At 44.2% G+C, this 24,862-nt stretch overlaps 2 protein-coding genes across 6 annotated transcripts in view; one reads left to right on the forward strand and one right to left on the reverse strand.

Annotated features, from left to right (window-relative positions):
* Positions 1-24,862, reverse strand: part of LOC125130004 (guanylate-binding protein 2-like) — a 64,351-nt gene that overhangs the window by 31,962 nt on the left and 7,527 nt on the right. The window lies entirely within an intron of this gene.
* On the forward strand, positions 7,547-22,947 carry LOC125130005 (guanylate-binding protein 1-like). Of its 2 annotated transcripts, XM_047785365.1 has the most exons (11): positions 7,547-7,715; positions 9,836-10,034; positions 12,736-12,863; positions 14,540-14,649; positions 15,513-15,706; positions 16,323-16,565; positions 17,670-17,950; positions 18,837-19,049; positions 19,800-19,902; positions 20,134-20,327; positions 21,815-22,947. In XM_047785365.1, the coding sequence occupies exons 2-11, from the start codon at positions 9,845-9,847 to the stop codon at positions 21,929-21,931; spliced, it is 1,773 nt and encodes a 590-aa protein (XP_047641321.1). In that variant the 5' UTR covers positions 7,547-7,715; positions 9,836-9,844; the 3' UTR covers positions 21,932-22,947. The 2 variants fall into 2 exon arrangements, with proteins under 2 accessions (XP_047641321.1, XP_047641322.1); XM_047785366.1 differs by lacking the exons at positions 7,547-7,715; positions 9,836-10,034 and adding an exon at positions 10,041-10,136.

The raw sequence follows: 24,862 nt of genomic DNA on the forward strand, positions 1-24,862 counted from the left end.
ACAAAGGAAGAGAATAAAAGAAAAAGAGAGGAACAAAAAATAACCGCAAAAACAATGTAAAAACAATTAACAAAATGTCAATAAGTACAATAAGTATCTATCAATAACCACTTAAAATATAAAGAGGCTAAATACTCAAATCAAAAGACAAAATGTGGCTAAGTAGATAAAAAAACAAGACCTATATATAACCTGTGTAAAACAGACTCACTTCAGATCTAATGACAAACACAGATTGAGAGTGAAGGAATGAATAAGGCATTCCATGAAAATGAAAAGAAGAATTCTCTCGTGGCATAGCAGGATAAGGATCCAGTGTTGTCACTGCAGTGGCCTGAGTCAATGCTGTGACACAGGTTTGATCCTTGGCGTGGGAACTTCCACATGCATGGGCATGGCCAAAAAAGACAAAAAGTAAATGAGAATAAAGCCAGAGTAGCAATATTTATATCACACACACACACACAAATACTTTAAAGCAAAGACTGTAACAAGAAACAAAGAAGGACATTATATAATGATCAAGGGGTCAATCCAAGGAGATATAACAATTATAAATACATATCCATAAATACCTAAAGCAAATATTGACAGATATAAAGGGAGAAAGCAACAGTATCACAATAATAGTAGGAGACTTTAACAAATGGATAGATCATTCAGACAGAAAACCAGTAAGAAAAAAGTAACCTTAGGAGTTCCTGTCGTGGCGCAGTGGTTAACGAATCCGACTAGGAACCATGAGGGTGCGGGTTCGGTCCCTGCCCTTGCTCAGTGGGTTAACGATCCGGCGTTGCCGTGAGCTGTGGTGTAGGTTGCAGACGCGGCTCGGATCCCGAGTTGCTGTGGCTCTGGCGTAGGCCGGTGGCTACAGCTCCGATTCAACCCCTAGCCTGGGAACCTCCATATGCTGCGAGAGCGGCCCAAGAAAATGGCAAAAAGACAAAAAAAAAAAAAAGAAAAAAGAAAAAAGTAGCCTTAAATGACATACTACACTAGATGAATTTATATATAAAAATTCCTTCTAAAAGCAGCAGAGTAAGAGTTCCTGTTCTGGCTCAGTGGTAACGAACCTGACTAGTATCCATGAGGAAGTGAGTTTGATCTCTGGTCCCATTCTGTGGCTAAGGATCTGACATGGCCATGAGCTGTAGATCGCAGATGTGGCTCGGGTCTGGCATTGCTGTGGCTGTGGCAAAGGCTAACAGCTGCAGCTCCTATTTGACCCCTAGCCTGGGATGTGGTCCTAAAAAAACCAAAAAATTTAAAAAAAAAATCAGCAGAGTACATATTCTTTTCAAATGTACATGCAACATTATCTAGGATGGATCACATGCTGGACCACAAAACAAGTCTCGGTAAACTTAAGAAAACTGAAATCATATCAAGCATGTTTTCTGACTACAACACTATGAGACTAGAAATCAACTAGAGGGGAGAAAACTGCAAAACACAAACACATGGAGGCTAAACAATATGTTACTGAACAACCAGTGGCTCACTGAAGAAATCAAAATACACCTGAGGCAAGTGAAAATGAAAACACAATGGTCCAAAATCTATGCGACACAGCAAAAGCAGTTCTAAAAGGGAAGTTTATTGCTATATAAGCCTATCTCAGAATACAAGAAAAATTTCAAATTACAACATTACCTCACTCATAAAAGAACTAGCAAAAGAAAAATAAAACCCAAAGTTAGCAGAAGTCATAAAGTTTAAAGTAGAAATAAATGAAATAGAACTAAAACTAATAATTCTAAAATTTGTGTGGAAACACAAAAGACCCTGATTAGGCAAAACAATCTTGAGAAAGAAGAAAGCTAAATGCATCATGCCACCTGGTTTCAAACCATACTATAAAGCTACAGTCATCAAAAAAATGTGTTAATGACCCCAAAACATACACATAGACCAATGGAACATAATAGAAGACCCAGAAATGAACCCAGACTTACATGGGCAATTAATCTACAACAAAGGAGGCATGACAATACAGTGGGGTAAAGACAGCCTCTTCAATAAATGGTGTGGGGAAAACTGGACAGTTACATGCAAAAGAATCAAGTTGGACTTCTCTCACACCATGCACAAAAATAAAGTCAAAATGAGTTAAAGCCTTAAATATAAAGCCTGAAACCACAGCACTTCTAGAAGAAAATATGGGTAGTAAACTATTTGACATCAGTCTATACACACATATGTACATATACATATATATATATAGCATATCTCCTCAAACAAGGGAAATAAAAGCAAAAGCAAACAAATTTGACTACATCAAATAAAAAGCTCTTACACAGGAGTTCCCATCTGTGGCGCAGTGGAAACAAATCTGACTAGGAACCATGAGGTTACAGGTTCAACCCCTGGCCTCGCTCACTGGGTTAAGGATCCGGCGTTGCTGTGGGCTGTGGTGTGGGTCGCAGATGCAGCTTGGATCTGCATTGCTGTGGCTCTGGCGTAGGTCGGCAGCAACAGCTCCGGTTAGATCCCTAGCCTGGGAATCGCCATAGGCCATGGGTGCGGCCCTAAAAGGACAAAAGACAAAAATAAAATAAAAAATAAAATAAAATTTAAAAAGCTCTTACACAGCAACAGAAACTATCCACAAAATAAAAAGCCACCTACTGAATAAAAGAAGATATTTGCAAATGGCATATCTGTTAAGGGGTTAATATTCAAAATATACAAAGAACTCATACAACTCAACATCTGAAAAAAAAAAAAAACTGATTTACAAATGGGCAGACGATCTGGACATTTTTCCAAAGAAGACATTAACAGATGCCCAACAGACACATGAAGAAGCGCTCAACACCACTCATCATAAGGGAAATGCAAATCAAAAAAACAATGAGCTATCACCTCATACCTGCCAGAACGATCATAATTAAAAGGCCAACACATAACAAATGACGGCAACGATGTGGCGCAAAGGGAACTCCCACGCACTGTTGGTAGGAAAACAAAGAAATAAAGAACAATTAACATCAATCTCCCTCAAACTCTCCCAAAAAATAAAAGAGGAGGGGTCACTCCCAATTTCATTCCCTGAGGCCAGCATTGCCTGATACCAAACGCGGTGATACTACAGTATCATTCGGTCAGTGATACTACAAAAAAGAAAACTACAGACCAGCAACCTTGATGAATCTTGATGCAAAAATCTTCTACAAAATACTATGAAGTAAAATTCAATAGTACATTAAAAGGGTTACATACCATGACCATGCGTGAACCATACATGGAATTGAGAGTTGTTCAACAGAGGGAAATCAATGTGATGTGTGCATATAATGGAATAAAGGACAGGAACCACACGATTATCTCAATTGATGCAGAAAAGTGACTAAATTCAGTACACTTTCATGATTAAGAAAATAAAATAAAATAGGAGTAACAGGAAATTACCGCCACATAATAAGGCCTATGTTGTTGTACAACACTGTAAATAAACTGTATTTAATAAAAGTTAAAACTTTTTTAAAAGCCTATATATGTGAAACTCACATAAAACATCATACTCAAAGATATAAGACTGAAAGCTTTCCTGTAATATCCAGGAGGAGGTCAAAAAGGCCCACATTTGCCACTTCTCCTCAACGTCGTACTGGAAGTACCAGCCAAAGCAATTAGATAATGAATAAATAAACAAATAAATACCATTTGTTTCATAAAGGAATAAGTAAAATTCGTTTTGTTTACAAATGACACAATCTTATATGTAGGAAACATTCTGAGATCAAGCTAACACACTTTCCCTATTCATTTTACTTTCTATTTTTACATTAAAGACTTCACTCCTCAAAAAAAAATATATATATATTTATCTGGAGTTCCCATCACAGCACAGCAGAAACAAATCTGACTAGGAACCATCCTCAGGGTTTGATCCCTGCCCTTGCTCAGTGGGTTAAGGATCTGGCGTTGCTGTGAGCTGTGGTGTAGGTGGCAGACGCGGCTCGGATCCTGCGTTGCTGTGGCTCTGGCGTAGGCCGGCGGCGGCTGCAGCTCCAATTAGACCCCTAACCTGGGAACCTCCATGTGCCACGGGTGTGGCCCTAAAAAGACAAAAGACAAAAAAAATTTTAAATAGAGTTACCGTATGATCTGGAATCTACTTCCAGATACAGATCTAGAAGGCCTGAAAACAGGATCTCAGAGAGCAGTATTTACATCGAGCATTTTTCAGAGCAGCCAAGAGGTGGGGTAACCCACAAGTCTGTATCAACAGATGAATGGACAAAGAAGGTGTCTGTACATACAATGAAACAGTTGCCTTAAAAAAGGAAAATTCTGTCACGTGCTACAAAGAGGGCTCATCACGAAGATATCATTTTAAATAAAATACCTCAGTTACGAAAAGGGTGATTCTTTCTGATTCCATTTATATGAGGTACATAAGGTCAAACTCAGAGAAAACGGAAGGGTGGTCATGCAGCCCTCGGGTGGTGGTGTCAGGGAGCCTGAAGGGTACAGAGTTTCAGTTTGCGGGATGAAAAGGCTCTAGAGGTCTCTTCCACGGCGATGGGAGTGCAATTCACATTTAAGTCCACTTATTCGGTACACTTAGGATGGTAACATTTACACTATTTGTTAACGACAGTTAAAAAGGAAAAATAGTAATGCAACAACATACATAACGATTTCAAGAGAAATACAGAAAACGACACCATAATACTGAAAGACTAAAAACAGGGTTTTAAATAAATAAAGCAACAATCCATACTCCAAAATGAAAGCAATTAACTCAAAATAGTATCTTCATAGCAGTTTGTATTTGCTTGTTAAATCCAATATAATCCCATTTCTGAAGGAATTTCACAAAGCAATCTGAATTTTCACTAAGAACTGGCTGGGACAAGGAGTCAAAACAGGCACTGGAGAAAGAATTCATCACATTATTACAATGAAACCTAAATGACAGTCCGTTTACTAGGGTAGATGTCTGGACAGAACAGAAGAGATGGTTGAGAAGTAAGTTTAAATATGAGTAAGAACTGTCCGGCTATTTTGTAAAAATACTAAAATTCACTTCGTTTCCTCTGAGATCAAAACAAATTCCTCATGGGTCCAAGTTTCGAATGTTCCGATTTGAGATGCTGAGACGAGCTACTAGGACAGTCGGCGCTCCCCCCTCTCTCTCCCTCCGTCCCTCTCTCTCTCCACTCCTTTGCTTTTGTTATTGGAGTAGAAGTCAACTCAGTCACCAGGGATTCGTTATATTTAAGGCAATGACCACATCTAACTGATCTCTGAACGCCCCTCAGCACCTATAGCACAGGTGTGCACAGCACACAGGCTTTCTGTACACGCGCGCGTGTTGCAGGTGGTTTTTCTAATCGCTGCTCTTGGCCCCAGTGACTAGACTTAGGCTCCTCTTTGAAGAAAGGAGGCCGTAGCGCTGAGTACCCTGGACCAGGCTACATGGAATTCTTCATGTGGAAAGCAGCTTCATATAAAAACGTTCCACACCTGAAATTCAGAGTTCGTTTTGGGGGACCTAAAATTCGGGACAACGTGTGGAAGGAACCACGAAGTATGTATACATATGTGGGGTCCTAACTGTGACAGGCAAAGTCACTTGATCTGTGACTGTCTTTTAGAATAACTGAAGTATTCGAAAGACTGCAACTCCAAGTATACTGGAAAGTGAGGAAGTACAACTTCCTTGTACCCTGCATTTAGAGGAAAAAGGTCTCCAGCACTAGTCAGTCTAACATTAAAAAAAAAAAGGGCCAACAAAGTGCACATGACCCTTCATCCTCATCAGGAGGAGCCAGTTTCCTAACATCGAGAGACTTCTGAGAAACTGTCCTTTGCTTTCATTTTCAACCCAACTGTGTTCAGTAAGAGTTGCCAGCTGTCCTTAACTGACACAAGAGAACTGTTTCGCTGAGAAAAGGTGAAGGAAGGAGAGCCAGAGACCCTGAATTTAGAAAATGACTGATGTTGAGTTCCCATCATGGAGCAGCGGAGACAGATCTGACTAGCATCCACAAAGACATGGGTTTGATCCCTGGCCTCGCTCAGTGGGTTAAGGATCTGGCGTGGCTGTGGCTGTGATGTACGTGGGCGGCTACAGCTCTCATTTGACCCCTAGCCTGGGGATTTCCATTTGCTGCAGGTATGGCCCTAAAAAGCAAAAAAAAAGCTGCATAAAACCACTAAGTTAGAAAGAATCTGGGTGTGTTCCAGCAGCTGAAAGACCCAGATAAATCATAGTTTTCAAAGTTCATCAAAGTGTCACTTACGGAGAAACATTTTAAAAGATAACAAGATCGGGAGTCCCCTGGTGGCTCAGCAGGTTATAACCTGACTAGTATCCATGATTACGAGGGTTTGCTCCCCGGCCTCACTCAGTGGCTGAAGCATCTGGCCTTACCATGAGCTGTGGTGTAGGTCGCAGGGCTCTGATCCCTTGTTGCTGTGACTGTGGTGTAGGCCGGCAGCTACAGCTCCAATTCGACTCGTAGCCTGGGAACTTCCATATGCTGCAGGTGCAGCCTTAAAAAGGGAAAAAAAAAGGAATTTTTTTAAGATAAAAAGATAATGGTGAAGAGGGAGCAAACACAGAGTATTTAGTCCTATTTGTTAAATCTCAGACACTGACCTCCAGGTTAGAGAAACACCTGTGCACCCGGGATGTGGAGAGAACCTTGTAACCACCTCCCGTTCTCCTCACTCCCCTCTTCCTCGTCCAGGGCGAGAAAAAGCAGTGAGCTTAAGGGTAGACAGAGAATCAAATCTGTATCCACCTCTGACGACCTGGGTGACAGGACCAGGCATCATCACCCACCCTCCATTGTAAGATGGAGACAATCCCTCTTCTCTTGCATGGTTCCGGTCAGGACTGAATTGGACATTAACACGGGTAACTCTCAGAAAACAATCAAGACATAAAGCTGTGACTTCCCCTGCTCTTTGGCAGACATAGAAAGGCAGTACAGTGAAGTGGTTTGACGGAAGGGTTTGAGATCAAGGATGATTTGGTTCAGATTATTTACAGGGCTGCGATGTGGGACAAGAGGGTACATTTTCTGTGCCTTAGTTTCTACAAAACGATGGGGAAATGTTTGTTCTAAGTTATTGAACGCATGTAGGGCGGTCAGCACAGAGCCTGGAACCTGAGCACAGGACATGGAGCCCCTTCCTGCGTGTGGGAATTAAGTTCCAGGGACTGTGTGTTCATGAAAGTGCCAGATCTGTCCTTTTCTTCACTGACCCCACACATAAAGGAGGAGCCTGGTTCACTGTGAGGCCGTTTTTAAGGAAATTAAACTTAAAGATGAGGAGGCTTCCTCATTCTAAATGGTTTTTCAAACGGACCCCAATCCTGAGATATAGTCCATTATATTTAAACATCTAGTAGACATGTTCTAAAACAGCAACATGATCTCTAAGATCTCTCCCCCCCTCCCCCAAAAAAAAGAACGTGAAGATCATGCCAAATCCATTTACCTTCCTCCCAGGATGGCTTTCAGAAATTCCTTTTATGGTTGTTGAGTCACTGCTTTGTATTCATTGCTTTCAGTTTCATATTTATTCTAAGTCTATTACAGAGGTTGCTTTGCTTCCGACTCGGCTCTAGAGGGAATCAGCAAAGCTCCTCGACACTGGCTGTGGGGACTAACAGCCAAACCCGCCCGTGAAACAGAGAAGTTACAGAGAAGTCCACTCCGTCTCACTGAGAAGAGGAAAGAACTCTCAAAGAGGTAAGAACTCTCCTTTTCCTCAAAGCAGCTTTCTCTCCAGGGCTGCAGGAGCCCTGCTCTGGGAAATGGAGCCCCAGTTCAGGCTGGTGCAGGAGTGGGAAGGGATTTATAAGGGTCAATTCGTTTTCTAAAAACTGAGCAGCATCAAGACGGGCGGCAGCCGAGCCTGCTGTGAGCCCGGGGGTCAGATGAAAGCCTGCTGTTCCCAGCCGGCAGCCCATCCGCGGGCCTTTACTGTGCTTGTGTGCGAGGGGAGTAAATCAGAGCTGCAAGTGCCCTAGGACTGTCTTCCTCTTTGCTGATGCTCTGTCTGTGTTGACTGCACGGGTAGTTAAATTACCATTGTCTTTGATGGAACCTGCACAAGAGTGATCTGACTGTAGCTAAAAAACTGAAACTGCTACAAATATGTTATGTTCACTAGAAGGAAAGAACAGAAAGCAGATACAGTGCAAACAGCTACCTGACACTGTTAAAGACAAAGGAAAAAACTGAAACCCAGGAGTTCCTGTCCTGCCTCAGCAGTTAACCAACCCAACTGGGATCCATGAGGATGAGGGTTCGATCCCTGGCCTCACTCAGTGGGTCAAGGATCCAGTGTGGCTGTGAGCTGTGGTGTGGGTTGCAGGTATGGCTTGGATCCTACGTGGCTGTGGCTGTGGCTGTAGCTCCGATTCGACCCCTAGCCTGGGAACTTTCATATGCTGCAGTGTGACCCTAAAAAGCAAAAAAAAAAAAAAAAGAGACGAAACAAAACCTGAAACCCAGAGTGAAAGACGTAGATTCACAACCACACTGCTCTTTGGTCATACATTTGCCTTTTGTTTCAAAACGGGCATCTTATTTAGAAATAGTGCAGATTCATTCGATCAGCCTCCTGGACCAGCTCACTGCTCACCCTTAGGAGCAGAGTTCAGCCCCACCACCTTCCTACCAGGCTCCCCTGTGAAGAACCTTCTGCGCTGCTGCACTGCAGGCACCACCTCTTCACTCTGCCCTCTCTGTGCTCTCGGGGGGCTTGAGCTTGTTTCCTCAACGCTTCCCCTCGACTCCTTGGTTTGGCAGCGGCTTCATTCATCACCAGCTCGTCTGGCGGCTCTCTCTTCTTCTCACCTCCCCTCCTCTTCCCTCCTCGCCCCCTCCCGATCCCTCTTCCTCCTCTTCCTGCTGCTTCTCTTCAAAATGGGGAAAAGAACCAAATGGAAAACTCGAAAGTATCTGGCCAGAAATACGGATGCTTCCTTTCAACAACTTTCTTCTTTAGCTCTCCTTATCTGCCTCCTGAGTTTTTAAACTGCCATTGTCTTCGTTCCCTGACACACGCATATACAGGCACCTGCATGGTTTTTAGCGACATACAATCGTTGATATTGTGGAGTTTTCCGCCACTTAGTTGGAGGCAAACTGATTGGGAAGTTTAAGTTCAGGGCCCCTTGCGTATACAAGCCCACACCAAGGCTTGGGAAGGGTCCTGTCACACATTTTTATAAAATTTGCAAAAGTAAGTTATACTGGTTTCACTTCCAGAGTAGTCACGTGTGGACGACCCGTGTGGCTCACAACAGAACAGCTGCGTAAGAAGTTCTGTGGATCCTCATTCGAACCAAAATAAGGATAACTAGTGGGGAAAAAAATGACTAAGTCTCTGGAAACTGTTCACAGACAAGCATCAAATGATGACCTGTCCGTGAACATCCTGACCGACAGGACGGATCACTACATAAATAAAGAGACAGCGAATTTCTCACACGGAGCCAGGGTGCACCACACGTCTCTCTGCGTCCTAGTCTATTTTACACTTAACGTCCAGTGTAAAATTTTTAATGAGAATCCAAAAGGGAAGGTTTTCATGGCAAACTAAATGAAAGATCTTGTTCACGCGGGTGACGGAAGGCTCCCAAGTCACTGCCCTATCAGTTCTTCCTGGGCTCCTTGGATAACACTTCGGTAACTTGCTAAAATGAGTCCGATTTCCTTCGTACCTCTCCCTGTTGACACAAAACTTCTGGCCATTGGGGGAGGGGGAGAGTTATGAGTCCACCTTCCGGATGCCAAATAACTGGCGACAGTGTTCCACTTTAGACAGGAGGTTCTAATGCAGCCCGTCTCCTCCCTTGCAGACCCGGGACATGGCCTCAGGGGTGCACATGCAAGAACCACAGTGCCTCGTTGAGAACATCAATGGGCGACTGGCGGTGAACCCGAAAGCGCTGAAGCTCCTGTCTGCCATCGAGCAGCCCCTGGTGGTGGTGGCTATCGTGGGCCTGTACCGCACAGGCAAATCCTACCTGATGAACAAGCTGGCTGGGAAGAACAAGGGTGAGTGGCCCCAGCAAACCGGGCTGAGCCCCTGCTGGGCACCGGCACTCCCAGCAGGCAGGACCGGGAGGCCGGGAGGGGACGTCAGAGGCGAGGAGACAGGTTAGAGTTAACTTTCAATCCACAGCCCCACTCTCATCTTCACTCTGACCTCAGAGACTCAGCTCGGCACTCTTCATGTTGTGTCTCAGTTTCCCCTTCCTCAGGCATAAACTGTCCTTTCTTAGGAAGATTCACGCAGAGAGAAAAATAACCAATGCATATAATAAGAAAGACACTTCCTAAAACATTCATGTCCTAAGTGCGTTTCCACTGATTTAAAAAACGTCTAAAGCTGTATTAGCTATTCTCATGTTTTTATTTATCTTTTCTTGCTTTTTAACTGTTGTAAATACACATAACATATACCTTCAGCACCACCGCCCATTTCGAAAAGTTCTCCCAGCGGAAACTCTGTACCCCATTAAGCAAGAACCCCCGCCCCTGACAGCCACCACTCTGCATTCCGCCTCTAAATCGGACTGCTCCAGGAGTCTCACACAAGAGGCCTCATACATTAATTGGCCTTTTGCGAGGGCTTGTTTCACGTAGCATGAGGTCTTCAGGGTTCAATGTTACGGCATGGGTCAAAATCTCTTCCTTTTTCAGGCTGAGTGACTGTGTATACCAATGTATTTATCCAGTCACCTGCTGCTGGACATTTGGGTTGGTTCCAACTTTGGGCTATCATGAGTAAAGTGGCTAAGAACACGTGCGTACAGATATCTGTTCAAGTGCCCATGACCACTTCTTCTGGGTATGGACCAAGAAGTGGCCTTGGTGGATCATACGACAATTCTATTTTATCTTTTCTTTTCTTTTTATTTTTTGTCTTTTTAGGGCCACACCCGCAGCATATGGAGGTTACCAGGCTAAGGGTCAAACTGGAGCTATAGCTGCCAGTCTACACCACAGCCACAGCAATGTGGAATCTGACCCACATCTGCAACCCACACCACAGTTCACGGCAATGCCAGATCTTTAACCCACTGAGCAAGGCCAGGGATCAAACCTGCATCCTCATGGATGCCAGTCAGATTCATTTCCACTGAGCATGATGGGAACTCCTCTATGTTTAATTGTTTAAGAAATCACTGTATCACTTTCCACAGAAACGGTACTGTTTAACATTCCCGCCAGAAATACACACACACACACACACACACACACACACACACACACAGAGTTCTAATTTCTCCACATCCTAACCAACGCTTGTTATTTTCTGGTTCTTTTTTGCTTTTGTTTTTTGGTAGGGGCCAGCTTAATGGAGGTGAGGTAGTATCCCATTGTTGGTTTTTAAAAATAATGATTCCTTAATATTATCAAATATTCATTCAGTGCCAAATTTTCCAATTTTCTTATAAATATCAGTTAGTTTTCAGGATTCACATAAGATCTATCTACACATTTCGCTGTTTTTGTTTTTTTTTTTTTGAAGTATAACTGATTTGTGATATTGTGTCAGATATACGGAAAAGCGATTTGGTTATTTTTTTTTTCAGATTATTTTCCATTATAGATTACTACAAGGCCCTGGACTCTATACTAGTGATGTTGAGTGTCTTTTCATGTGCTTATTGGTCTCTAATATCATTTCTTTAGAGAAATGTCTATCCAAGTCCTTTGCTCATGTTTCAATTGGTTTGTTATTTAATTTGCTTTTTTGTGTTGCATTGTAGGACTTGTTTATATACGTGTATATCAATTCTTTCTTTTTTCTTTTTACGGCCACACTGTGGCATATGGTAGCTCCCCCACCGGGGGTCTGATCGAAGCTACAGCTGCCAGTCTACACCACAGCCACAGCAGCGCAGGATCCGAGCTGCATCCGTGACCTATACCCCAGCTCACTCCAGATACTTAACGCACTGAATGAGACCAGGGTTCGAACCCGCATCCTCATGTACACTCCTCAGGTTCTTAACCCACTGAGCCGCAACAGAAACTCCACAGTTCTTTATCAGATTCATGACTAGCAAGAATTTTCTTCCCTTCTGTGTTGTGTATTTAATTCTGTTGCCGGTGTCCTCTGATAAAGAAAATTTTAATTTTTATCAAGTCCAACTTAACTACTTTTAGTGCTGTTGTTTAGGCTTAGTATCATATCCAAGAACTCATTGCCAAATCTGGTATCATATTTAATTCTGTTGCCGGTGTCCTCTGATAAAGAAAATTTTAATTTTGATCAAGTCCAACTTAACTACTTTTAGTGCTGTTGTTTAGTGACGTTTTAGCGTCATATCCAAGACTTCATTGACAAATTCAGTATGGTGATGTGTTTCTCCCACCTTTTCTTCTAGGAGTTTCACATTTTAGCTCTTACTTGTAGGTCTTTGATGCATTTTGGTTAATTTTTGTAGAAGGAAAGACTCCGTGGTCTTTCACCATAGAGCATAATGGTGGCTGCGGAGTTTTTATATGACTTTTATTATACTGACTCGGGTTCTTTCCATTTCTAGTTTGCTGATTGTTTTCATCATGAAAAGGTATCGAAGCTTTTCATGTATTTAATATTCTCTTTCTCTGGCTCTAATACTGCTTGTGGTTTCAGTTCTCTCTACAAAACTTGATATGCTACATTTTGTCTCAGTTACCAGAACCACCTGATATAAAAACTTCAATCCCTCTTGTCCCCACGCCACCCCCCCACCTCCCACAGGCTTCTCTCTGGGCAACACGGTGCAGTCTCACACAAAGGGCATCTGGATGTGGTGTGTGCCTCACCCCAAGAAGCGAGAACACACCCTGGTCCTTCTGGACACCGAGGGCCTGGGCGATGTGGAGAAGGTAAGGACTAAGGGTTCACTTTTGGAATAAGCCCCTCTCCTCTGCATCTTCTATACACTTTGTAGTTTTTCTTTTTTCTTTTTGTCTTTTGTCTTTTGAGGGCCGCACTCACAGCACATGAAGGTTCCCAGGCTAGAGGCTGAATCACAGTTACAGCTGCTGACCCACACCACAGCTCACGGCAATGCCAGATCCTTAACCCGCTGAGTGAGGCCAGGGATCGAACCCCCAATCTCGTGGTTCCTAGTTGGATTCGTTTCTGCTGGGCCACGATGGGAACTCCTAATTTTTCTTCAGCTAAGAGCTTGTACTCACCATGTTTTGTCACCTCTGTGACTCACTGTCTGATTGACTTCACTTAGCATGGTAATTTCTAGGTCCATTCATGTCACTGCAAATGCCATTATTTCTTTCCTTTTAATGGCTGAGTAATATTCCATTGTGAATATGTACCACATCTTCTTTATCCACTCCTCTGTCGATGGGCATTTAGGTTGCTTCCATGTCTTGGCTATTGAAAATAGTGCTGCAATGAACATTGGAGTACACGTGTCTTTTTGACTCATGGTTTTCTCTGGATAGATGCCCAGGAGTGAGATTACTAGGTCATATGGTAGTTCTATTTCAGTTTTTTGAGGAATCTCCATACTGTTTTCTACTGTGGTTGCACCAACTTACATTCCCACCAACAGTTAAGAGGATCCCCTTTGTTCCACATCCTCTCCAGCATGTATTGTTTGCAGACTTTTGACGATGGCTATTCTAGCTGGTATAAGGTGGTACCTCATAGAAGTTTTGATTTGCATTTCTCTAATAATTAGTGATACTGAACATCTTTTCATGTGTTTTTGGGCCATCTGTACGTCTTCTTTGGAGAACTATCTGTTTAGATCTTCAGCTATTTTTGATAGGGCTGTGTGGTTTTTTTGGTATTGAGCTGCAAGTGATGTTTATATATTTTTGAGATTAATCCCTTGTCAGTCACTTCATTTGTAAATGTTTTCGCCCCATCTGTGGGTTGTCTTTTGTTTAGGGTCTCATTTGCGGTGCAAAAACTCTTAAGTTTCACTAGGTCCCATTTGTTTGTTTCTGTTTTTGTTGTCATGACTCTAGGAGGTGGATCTGAAAAGACATTGCTGTGATTTATGTCAGAGAGTGTTCGCCCTGCGTTTTCCTCTAAGAGTTTTATATAGTATCCAGTCTCATATTTAGATCAGAGCCCTACATTTGCCTCTTTGTATTATTTTGAATATTTAATAAGTAATGGAAAGTGTTAGGAGTCTAACAACTGCTCAATGAAATAGATACAGGCGTTACTAGCTTTATATTACGACAAGTTTCTGAAAAATGAAGAGAAAATTTTAATTTCAATTATACTTATGGCCTTAGATTGCCCACCAAATATGACTCTTTGTTTTGCAATTATCTACCCACAATCATAAGAAGGTCTTGTGAGAACCAGGGCAAACCAAAAATACTAATCAGAAAACTACGCAGAGTCCAGTCTACTAACAATTTTTGCTTGGATTTGGTTTCCTCTTGCAAGAGAAAATGACCTTCGGTCATAGTCTAAAACAAAAACTCTAATGAAACGGGCACGCTTTTAACGACGGCTGATCTGGAAACTGCGGTGAGAATGAAACATCATCCTGGCCCAAATGTGTTCTGATCTGCAGGGTGACAACCAGAATGACTCCTGGATCTTCGCCCTGGCAATTCTCCTGAGCAGCACCTTCGTCTACAACAGTATGGGGACCATTAACCAGCAGGCCATGGACCAGCTGCAGTATCCCTTCCGGGGTCCAAAACAACCTCAAAGTCAGGGGGACCCTATATTAAAGACACAGCTGTCTAACTGTGAATCCTAATGAGTCAAAACAAAAAAGAAAAACAAACAACCAAGACAGGAGTTCCCTGGTAGCCTAGTGGTTAAGGATTCAGTGTTGTCACCGCTGTGGCTCAGGTTTGATCCCTGGCCTGGGAACTTCTGCATGCCACAGACACAGCCAAAAAAAAAATAACATTCAAGGGCAGAGGGAAAATTCTAAGTACCAATAGAAGAACTGATACTTGGGGTTTAAAACAAAGGCGAGGGAGTTCCCATCATGGCTCAGTGGTTAACGAATACAACTAGGAACCATGAGGTTTTGGGTTTGATCCCTGGCCTTGCTCAGTGGGTTGAGGATCCGGTGTTGCTGTGAGCTGTGGTATAGGTCGCAGATGCGGCTTGGATCCTACGTTGCTGTGGCTGTGGTGTAGGCCAGAGCCTACAGCTCCGATTGGACCCCTAGCCCGGGAACCTCCATATGCTGCGGGAGCGGCCCCAGAAAAGACAAAAAAATACAAAATAAAAAATAAAATAAAACAAAGGCAAAACAAAGGTTCCCAATATGTGGAACGAACACAGAATGGGGCACTGCTCTCCCTCTAAGCTTTACTTTATGTCTGCACACAAAGCATCTGGAAGTTCCCGGGCCAGAGACTGAATCCAAGCTGCAGCTGCAGTAACACTGGATCCTTTAATCCATGGGATTGAACCTGCCAGGGATCAAACCTGTGTCTCCGGTCGGACTCTTAACCCACTGTGCCACAGCAGGAACGTCTGGGGTACCGTTCTTTTATGCCGGTTTTCCTTAATTTGCTGCTCAGCTACGTGACCGAGCTGACAGAGAGAATCAGGGCAAAGTCGGAACCTGATGATGGGATTGAGGACTCGGCTGACTTTGTGAGCTTCTTTCCAGACTTTGTGTGGACGCTGCGGGACTTCTCCCTGGACTTGGAAACAGATGGAGAATCCATCACAGCAGACGAGTACCTGGAGAACTCACTCAAGCTTAAGAAGGGTAAAGGGGACTCAGAATTGCTAAATGGTGATGGCGAAACGCTACAAAGTATTATTCTTTAGTTTTCTGTCCACAGTTTTTCATATTTATTTTATCTGTATTTTTCTCAGGTGGCTATTACTAAGAATTAATGCTTATTTACGATCTGAATTAATACATGGATTTTAAATTACTTTTTCCTGTTCTAAGAACAAATTTCGTTTTCATTCACCTTTCTTGGTGCTGTGATTAGACTGATATTATCTACCTTCTCAGGGCTTGCAATGCGGTAATTACCCTAAGAATAGGGAGTAGAATGGTCATTTATTTGAAGAAAATAAATAAAAGCATGAACGGTGCATTAGTCTGGGGCTTGGCAAACCATGACTCACGGGCAGATGATGGCTAATCCAGCTGGCCTGCTGTATTTACAAACAAGGTTGTACTGGAATCATGCTAAGCCCACTCACTCATTCACAGACTGTCTATGGCCGCTTTCATGCTACAACAGCAGCGCGGAGAACCTGGGCAAAAAGACCACCTGGCCTGCAAAGCCTAAAATATTTACGGTTTGGCCCTCACAGAAGAAAGTTTGCAAACCCTTACATTAGGCAAATGCCTTTTTATCTTCCGCCAGGTACCAGTCAAAAAGATAAAAATTTTAACCTGCCTCGACTCTGTATCCGGAAGTTCTTCCCCAAGAAGAAATGCTTTATCTTTGATCGGCCCACTCAGAGGAAGAAGCTGGGCCAGCTTGAGGATCTGGGTGACGATGAGCTGGACCCAGAATTTGTGCAACAATCTGCAGAGTTCTGTTCCTACATCTTCTTAAATTCCAAAACGAAAACTCTTTCAGGAGGCATCAAGGTCACTGGGCCCCGTGAGTGCTCTTTCCTGTCCTACCCTCGGTTAAGAGTAAAGGACAGTGCAGCCACGTCCACTTGGTTTCAGTTTTGAAAAATGCAGAGTTCCTATCGTGGTGCAGCAGAAATGACTCCGACTAGGAACCATGAGGTTTCGGGTTCAACCCCTGGCATCGCTCAGGGGGTTAAGGATCCGCCGTTACTGTGAGCTGTGGTGTAGGTCACAGACACGGCTCAGATCCCGCCTTGCTGTGGCTGTGGTGTAGGCTGGCGGCTACAGCTCTTTAGACCCCTAGCCTGGGAACCTCTGTATGCCACAGGTGTGGCCCTAAAAAGACAAAAAGAAAAAGAAAAATACAAATCTACTGCTATTATCACATTAAATCCTAGACGACACCAACATTTCTAAGAGGTTGTGTTAGTCAAATTTCTTAGATGAGAAAAGATAGGAAAGGACAAAGAAAATACCTCCAAGAACTTAAAATTGTCCTAGTAACCTGGACCTGCTCTGTCCAATATAGTGGCCATTAGATAAATAAGGCTCTCTAAATTTAAACGTGAACCTATTCAAATGAAAGAAATTTAACATTCTGATCACACGGCCACATCTGAAGGGCTCACACCCACACGGGGCTAGTGGCCACCCTGGCGGACGGCACGAGTGACACTTCCGTCATCACAGAGTCCTCCTGGACCATGGCCCCAGGGGAAAAACGGAATGAAGGACTCCCTCTGAATTCTTCCACAAACATTAACCAGTGGTCCCCATGGGCTTCCCAGGGCAGATGAGACAGACGTAAATGAGAGGGTGTGGTTTCTTGTCGTCATGGTACTTGGGAGTAAACAGGAAGCGCTCAGTAAACACAGGCCTCCGCTGCCCAGAACAAGGGTCTCGCCCTTTGATGTGCACACAAACCACCTGAGGATCTTGCCAAAGACGAGGGTCGAAGTCAGCTGCACCAAGGCAGAGGCCGAGTCTGCATTTTTAGCACGGTTCCCGGTGATACCGAGGACACTGATGCTGCGGGGCGCTCGGCTGGTAACAGACACCACTGGAATTGCACGGAGCAGAGTGCTTCCTCACCTCACTCCCGTCCCCTTCATTTGTTCTCTCTGCGCAGGTCTGGAGACCCTGGTACTGACCTTCGTCAACACCATCAGCAGTGGGGACCTGCCCTGCATGGAGAATGCAGTCCTGGCCCTGGCTGAGATCGAGAACTCGGCCGCCGTGCAGAAGGCCGTTGCCCACTATGAGCAACAGATGGCCGAGAAGCTGCAGCTGCCCACGGAGACCCTGCAGGAGCTGCTGGACCTGCACAGGGACGTCGAGAAGGAGGCCATTGACGTCTTCATGAAGAATTCCTTCAAAGATGAAGAGAACGTATTCCAAAAGGAATTAGCGGTAATTTTTACACGGATGAGGGTCTTAGAAAGCAGAGTACTATGAGGAAGGGAAACAGGTGCTTATTCTGAGAAAAGCAACTTTTGCTAGACTTTTACATGGTGGCAACCATTGTTATTACCATATGAAGAACCACTTTTAGGGAGTTCCCGTTGGGGCACAGTGGAAACGAATCTGACTAGTAACCATGCGGTTGCGGGTTCGATCCCTGGCCTTGCTCAGTGCATTAAAGACAGGGCATTGCCATGAGCTGTGGGGTAGGTCGCAGATGCCGCTCAGATCCAACGTGGCTGTGGCTGTGGTGTAGGCCAGCGGCTACTGCCCCGATTCCACCCCTAGCCTGGGAACCTCCATATGCCGTGGGTGTGGCCCTAGAAAAGGCAAAGAAGAAGAAGAAGACCAATTTTATTACGACAGACTGAAACCTTTTTCTCTCATAAATAAATAATCACCCACCCCTATAATTTAATTGCGTGCATAGGAAGTAACAGAGCTTCTAATCAAATTACATGCTCATTGTTACTAGATTGATTTAATATTCTAGCCAAAAGCAAAGCAAATTGTAGACTTAATTATCATGAGCAGCTTATGGTTGAGCCATACTTATTTCATAGGCAAATAACTGGTCCAGTATGAAAAGCAGAACTGTATCTCCAAAGTGCAGCACACAGCTAGTGCTCTCTGCTCCGAACTCCACCTCCATGGAGAAAGGGACGTCAGCAGAAAAAGGCAGGATTGACAGGAAGGAGACAGTCCTGCGGAGTGCCTCTAAGTTTTTCTAGGGGTCACAGACCTTTTTTTTTTCTTTGTGAAACCTTTGCAGACATTTTGAGATCAAGCTAACACACTTTCCCTATTCATTTTACTTTCTATTTTTACATTCAAGACCAAGCTAGACAAAAAGCGAGACGAATTTTGTGACCAGAATATTAAAGCATCATCAGAGCGTTGCTCGGCTTTAATTAAGGAAATTTTCAGTCCTCTAGAAGAAGGTGTGAAACAGGGGCTTTATGCTAAAAGAGGAGGGTATCGTCTCTACGTCGAGAAGAAAGAAGAGCTAAAGATCAAGTATCTTGAGACGCCCAGGAAGGGACTACAGGTAAGCGGGATGGATTCTGGAAAGTGGCAGACGTGCCTCCTTGGAACGGCCATGTGAGCAAGTGTTTTGCACAGCGATGCACAATCGCAGGACTGACAGTACGCACGCTCTTATTCGATAAATGCACAGGGAGCCCGTCCTACCAGGATACCGACATGCTCATTCGAGAGGGTGAATTCAATTAACAACTGAGTTAGACACTGGACTATCAGATTAATCAGCAGATTTTTATTGTAACCCACGACGGTAGCTGGATCTTGCTGTTGCAAGGGGCTGAAACCTAATGATGGTTACTTAAATTGGGAATTTGCCGGTTTAGGCTTCCAGCTGGCTTTAAGGAGAGAGGGATCGGAGATTTCAAACAGTGTTGTCACATAGCTGCCTGTTGCTCCCCGAACCCCACAGTTCCCTCCCTCCCGTTCTCCCTCCACCCCCTTTCTCCTGATTCGCGTTCTGATATGTAAGCTCGACCTGAGCAGGACCACAGCACCCACAGCCCCAGAATTAGAGCGTCCGGGCTAAAAGAACAGGCACTCTCTATACCCCTATCAACCTCTTCCAAGGGATTCTGCTCAGGAGGGCACCATGCTCGCCAGCCTGGAGCATGTGCTCACCCCAGCGACAAGGGAGCTGGACTGCCAGGCACGGGGGGGCCAAGAGGGGCAGGTCTGAGAGGGAAAGATGGGGAGCAAATAGAAACAAGTGCTTACAGCCATTTCCTGCGAATAACCCACTTTCTCTGGGTGGCAGGCGGAAGAGATCCTCCAGGAATACTTGAAGTCCAAGGAGTCTGTGGGCGAAGCAATTCTACAGACAGACCAGACTCTCTCGGAGAAAGAAAAGCAGATCGAAGGTGAGACAAGAGACCAGAGAGCTTCCAGAACTCTTACAAGTTTAAGTAACTCGGCGGGGTGGGCCTAGGACCGCTAACGGACAGGAGAGAAGATGCCTCTTACTTGCGGAAGGCATTTCTGAGCAGGGCGTGTGCGGTCAGCAGCGGCGGTGACACGTAAGTGTGCGTGGAAGACAGATGCAGCACGGTCACCCTCACGTGACTTTTCCTTGTGCCTTTCCCTCCTGACAGTGGAACGTGTGAAAGCTGAAGCTGCACAGGCTGCAGCCAAAATGCTGGAGGAGATGCAAATAAGGAACCAGCAGATTATGGAACAGAAAGAAAAGAGTTATCAGGAACATGTGAGACAGCTGGCTGAGAAGATGGAGAAGGACCGGGCCCAGATGCTGGAAGAGCAAGAGAGGACGATGGCTCTTAAGCTTCAGGTACTTCTCTGCATGGCCTGGGGGTGCTGTTACTCCGTTTGCTCTCCACTCTCCCTGAGCGCAGGCGTGGCACCGCAGTGAGAACATGAAGCCCCAAAGGCCCTTGCTTGCCCACCTGTACATTTCAATCCCTCTCTGCCTGCCCGAAGGGGCCCCGCCAACGTCTGGCTAGTCGAAGACTGTATCTGAAGTTAGGTCACACCTAGTCCTTTATCAGTCAACGGCAGCTATCATCTGCTAGACATTATAAAAAAGGTCTTTATGGGGAGTTCCCTGGTGGTCCAGTGGTGAGGATGTGCTGCTTTCGCCACTGCAGCCTGGGTTCAATCCCTAGTCTGGGAAGTGAGATCCCACACCAAAAAGAAAAGAAAAAAGGTCTTATCCATATCTTTTGGGTAAAACTATACAAAGCAAGAACTGCTATGCCCCTACGACTTAAGAGATGAAGCCAAGCGAAACAGAGGTTCAGAAAAGATTTGGTAACTTTCATAGGGTCGCACTGCTTGGTAAGGGATCTGAGCTGTCTTCGCAACATGGAGGAATCCGCACTTTTTTATTTCTGGCATTCCCGGCATGACTTAGCTCTAGGACAGCCTTTTAAGCAGGACCCCTGCCTTCTCACCCCCATGTGTCAGTCTGGCACTTCTACCTGTTTTCGGCACCCTGCTCCTTGTATGAGCTTAGTTAGGCATTATATCCCCCAAACAACAGAAACCACTATATGGTCACTCTGGGACCCTGATTCCCTCGCCTATATTTTGCTACCTCGGTCACCAAGTTGTGGAAGCTTAGATCAAATCCCCTGACGGAAGATTCAGTGCATCAGATTTCGAAAATTCTTCATTTATGTTTCTGTGTTATCTGTGTACATGCGTATGTGTATAAAAAGGGTCTAAATGCATAGATAAGACTTGAAGCCAAACATAGCACTAAGATTGCCCACGAAGTTTATGTACAACTAATGAGAGAAAAGGTTGAGACTGCTCTTTTCGGTTCCTCAACCTATTGGGAGACAGAAGCCGAACAGCTTTCTTCACTCAAGGAGACTGAGCAAGAGGCGTCACAGATTAGAAGGTCCGAGACAAAGTATGATGAAAACTAATGGTGGAGAAAATTTCAAGGAGAAATTTTTTTTTTTGTCTTTTTGCTATTTCTTTGGGCCACTCCCGCGGCATATGGAGGTTCCCAGGCTAGGGGTCGAATCGGAGCTGTAGCCCCCGGCCTACGCCAGAGCCACAGCAACGCCAGATCCGAGCCGAGTCTGCAACCTACACCACAGCTCACGGCAACACCGGATCCTTAACCCACGGAGCAAGGGCAGGGACCGAACCCGCAACCTCATGGTTCCTAGTCGGATTCGTTAACCACTGCGCCACGACGGGAACTCCAGAAATTATTTTTTTAAATCAATGAACGGGGAAACTAAATACAAGTTAGAGATTTACTTAATGCTACACGTGGTTCATTCTCCATTTGTACCTTTTTAGGAACAAGCCCGACTAATACAGGAAGGATTCCAGGAAGAGAACAGACGACTTCATAATGAAATACAAAATCTCCAGAAGAAGATGAAAAAATCGAAGAAAGAATGTTTGCTGAGCTAAAGAACTGAAGAGGAGAGCTTTCCCGGTCACGCTTAGCCATGGTCTTACTCAAGTAGTTTAGAATTAAGGAAAATGTTGCCAAACTTGATGATAATTACATTTCACCTTGGCATTACACAAAGAACTTACACAGTCATGCAGTACTGTACCTGAAATCATCTCGACCTTCCTCACCACACCGAAGGTGGGACAGGATATGCATTTTACCTCTGCCCCCGCCCAGATGGTGCCACGATCTGGTTCCAATCAGGAGCTTCCTCTTCCAGATGACCGCCAGCTACACCAGAAGACCCTGAGCAGCGTCTCGGGACTGAGTCTGGCCCACAACGCGTGCTAACATCGGGGACAGCCCTTCTAGCTTCTCAGTGGAGACCGCATCGTCTTCCATTGTTTCAACACTGCCCAGTCTGTCAGCAGTGATGGGATTCCTGGGCACTGGGAATGAGCGATGCTTACTGGTGAATTCTAAGCCAGAGCCAATGCTCTTCTGGAGAGACCTAGAATCTCTACAGAATTTCCACAGGAAGATGGAAAAACCATTAGCATGACTGGTAGCTGGGTGATAGATAAATGGGCTAAAGAAGCAAACTGTCCCTTCCTGCTCGATTCGCGCAGATTCTAACTTTACTAGTGGGACTCTCTGGAATTTTAGGTTACAATGGACTACACAGTGACCCGAAGACAGTCACACATGGTGTTTGTGGCAATTTACAGTCTGCAAAGAAGAATGCGAAAGGACAACAGAAACTGTGTTCGAAAACTGAGCTAATTTAAACAGCTAGACGGTTTAACCCTAGAGTTTAAGCTATCTTTTCCAAATTCTTCGCCATCACACGTAAAAACTTATTTTTGCCCTAGAGAATATGAATTGCTTTTGACATTTTTGACCAGTTAAATAATGCTCTTGCTATTACTTAGTATATAGACTTTATTGCAGTTGTCAAAGCCCTAGGTAAATGGTAAGACGATTGAGAGTATTTTCAAGCTGGAAATAAATTGTGCTTCACTGAGCTTTACATTGCTGATAGCTTTCTGTTCAAGTTTTTCACCAAAAAATAAGGTTTCAGACGATACAGCCATGGTTGGCTAACTTTTCTGTGAAGACTGGAGAGTAACTAGTCATGGCTTGTCTCAGTTACTCTACATGTGTATCACATACGGTCGCCATACACGACACATACACGAATGCACATGGGTGTCCCAATAAACATCATTTTCAAAAGCAAGCGGCCCTCACAAACCACAGCCTGCAGACCCTTGCTTTATAGACACCAGAGTCAAAGGTCTATGTATCGGCCTTATGCTGCTTGCGTTTGTAAGGAACATATTAATTAGACTGAATATATTAGCATCTTGAAAATCTTATGCAGTGTTGCAAAATATTACAGGATGAAAGAAAAGCTGAGAAGCAGCTGGTGCCATTAGGGCTACGTTAATAAACCTGCTTTTTCTGATCGCCGTGGGACCTTTTATCCCATTGAGTCCCCCTTCCTTCCCATTGAGATGGAAAATGCCTCCTTCCACAGTTGGACAAGTGATGCTAAGAAGTATTTCTTCACTGAAATTGCAACTTCACACGGGCCCAGTGGAAACCTACGGCATATTAGATGGAATATTTATGTAGAAATCTTTATATCTTCCAGGTGTGCCGCAACAAAGGCGTAGTCAAACACAGTTTTATTCGGTGAAGAAATCATGGCAGAAAAGAGTAACTCTGACTTGAAAACCAGAGAGTAGTCTCTTTATTAACCATTTAAAAATAAGAAAATTGGAGTTCCTGTTGTATCTCAGCAGGTTAAGGACCCAGTGTTGTCTCTGTGAAGCTGTAGCTTTGAGCCCTGGCCTGGCTCAGTGGGTTAAGGATCCAGTGTTGCCACAGCTGTGGCGTAGGCCTCAGCTGCAGCTCTGATTCAGCACCTAGCCCAGGAACTTCCATATGCCACAGGTGCAGCTGGAAGGAAGGAAGGAAGGAAGAGAAAGAAGGAAGGAAATAAAGGAGAGAAAGGGAAAATTGAAGCGATTTCTTCCTAGGTTGGTAGCATGAGTCCCTAGCAGATTCCAAGTCCACTGACTTCTGGTTCAGTGGCTCTTCCATAATCTCTCCAGGAACAAATACAGGTCCCTCCTCAGGGAGGTGTGATGCTTTCACCATGGTCCTCACTCCAGCGGTGCATCAAAATAAATGTATCAAATATAAAGATTCCTCGGCCCCTACTCTTCCCCTGACTTTCTGATACAGTAGATCTCAGATGGCTCTCTGAGAGCTATAATGACAAGAAAAGGACACTTCAAGATTATCTATACACTTTCAATCTGTCAAAGTTACCATATATTAGGGTACATCTGTTGCCACTTACAGTGTTTCTGTGTCAAAATTCTTTCTAGTCTAGAGAAGTACATATCCTCTTGTTTAAGTGACAAGTTGTTACTTTTCCTTTATGAGTTTATAGGGCAAATAAATATAGCTCCCCGGAGCGAAAGGAACATAGCGCAAACTGAGATCCTGACAAAATAGCAAACTCCATCAGTGGAACCTGCCTTACACATGCTCAGGGTCAATAATCAATTAGGCCAATGAATACGTATTCGCTAAAAATAAACATAAAATAAAAATTTAAGACGTATTTTAATACATGACATACAACGAGATCAATTAAAATCAATATGTTACTACTCTACATGCATAATTTCAGCATTTAGATGAAACAGTCTAATTTCTCAAAAAGCCCAAACTACCAAAACCCACCCAAGATAAAACAGATGAACAGTCCCATAGCTTCTAAAGAAATTCATTTTGTAATGTAAAAAGAAAGAGTCTGAAGTGACATCAGCAAGACAGAATAGGAAGTCCCAGCCCCTGCCCTGAGCACAAACATCAAAAAATGCTATTGGGGCCAAAATACCTCTGGGAGGCCCCGCCAATCAGGAAGA

Source organism: Phacochoerus africanus, chromosome 6 (genome assembly GCF_016906955.1).
Source record: "Phacochoerus africanus isolate WHEZ1 chromosome 6, ROS_Pafr_v1, whole genome shotgun sequence".
Lineage (NCBI taxonomy): Eukaryota > Metazoa > Chordata > Mammalia > Artiodactyla > Suidae > Phacochoerus > Phacochoerus africanus.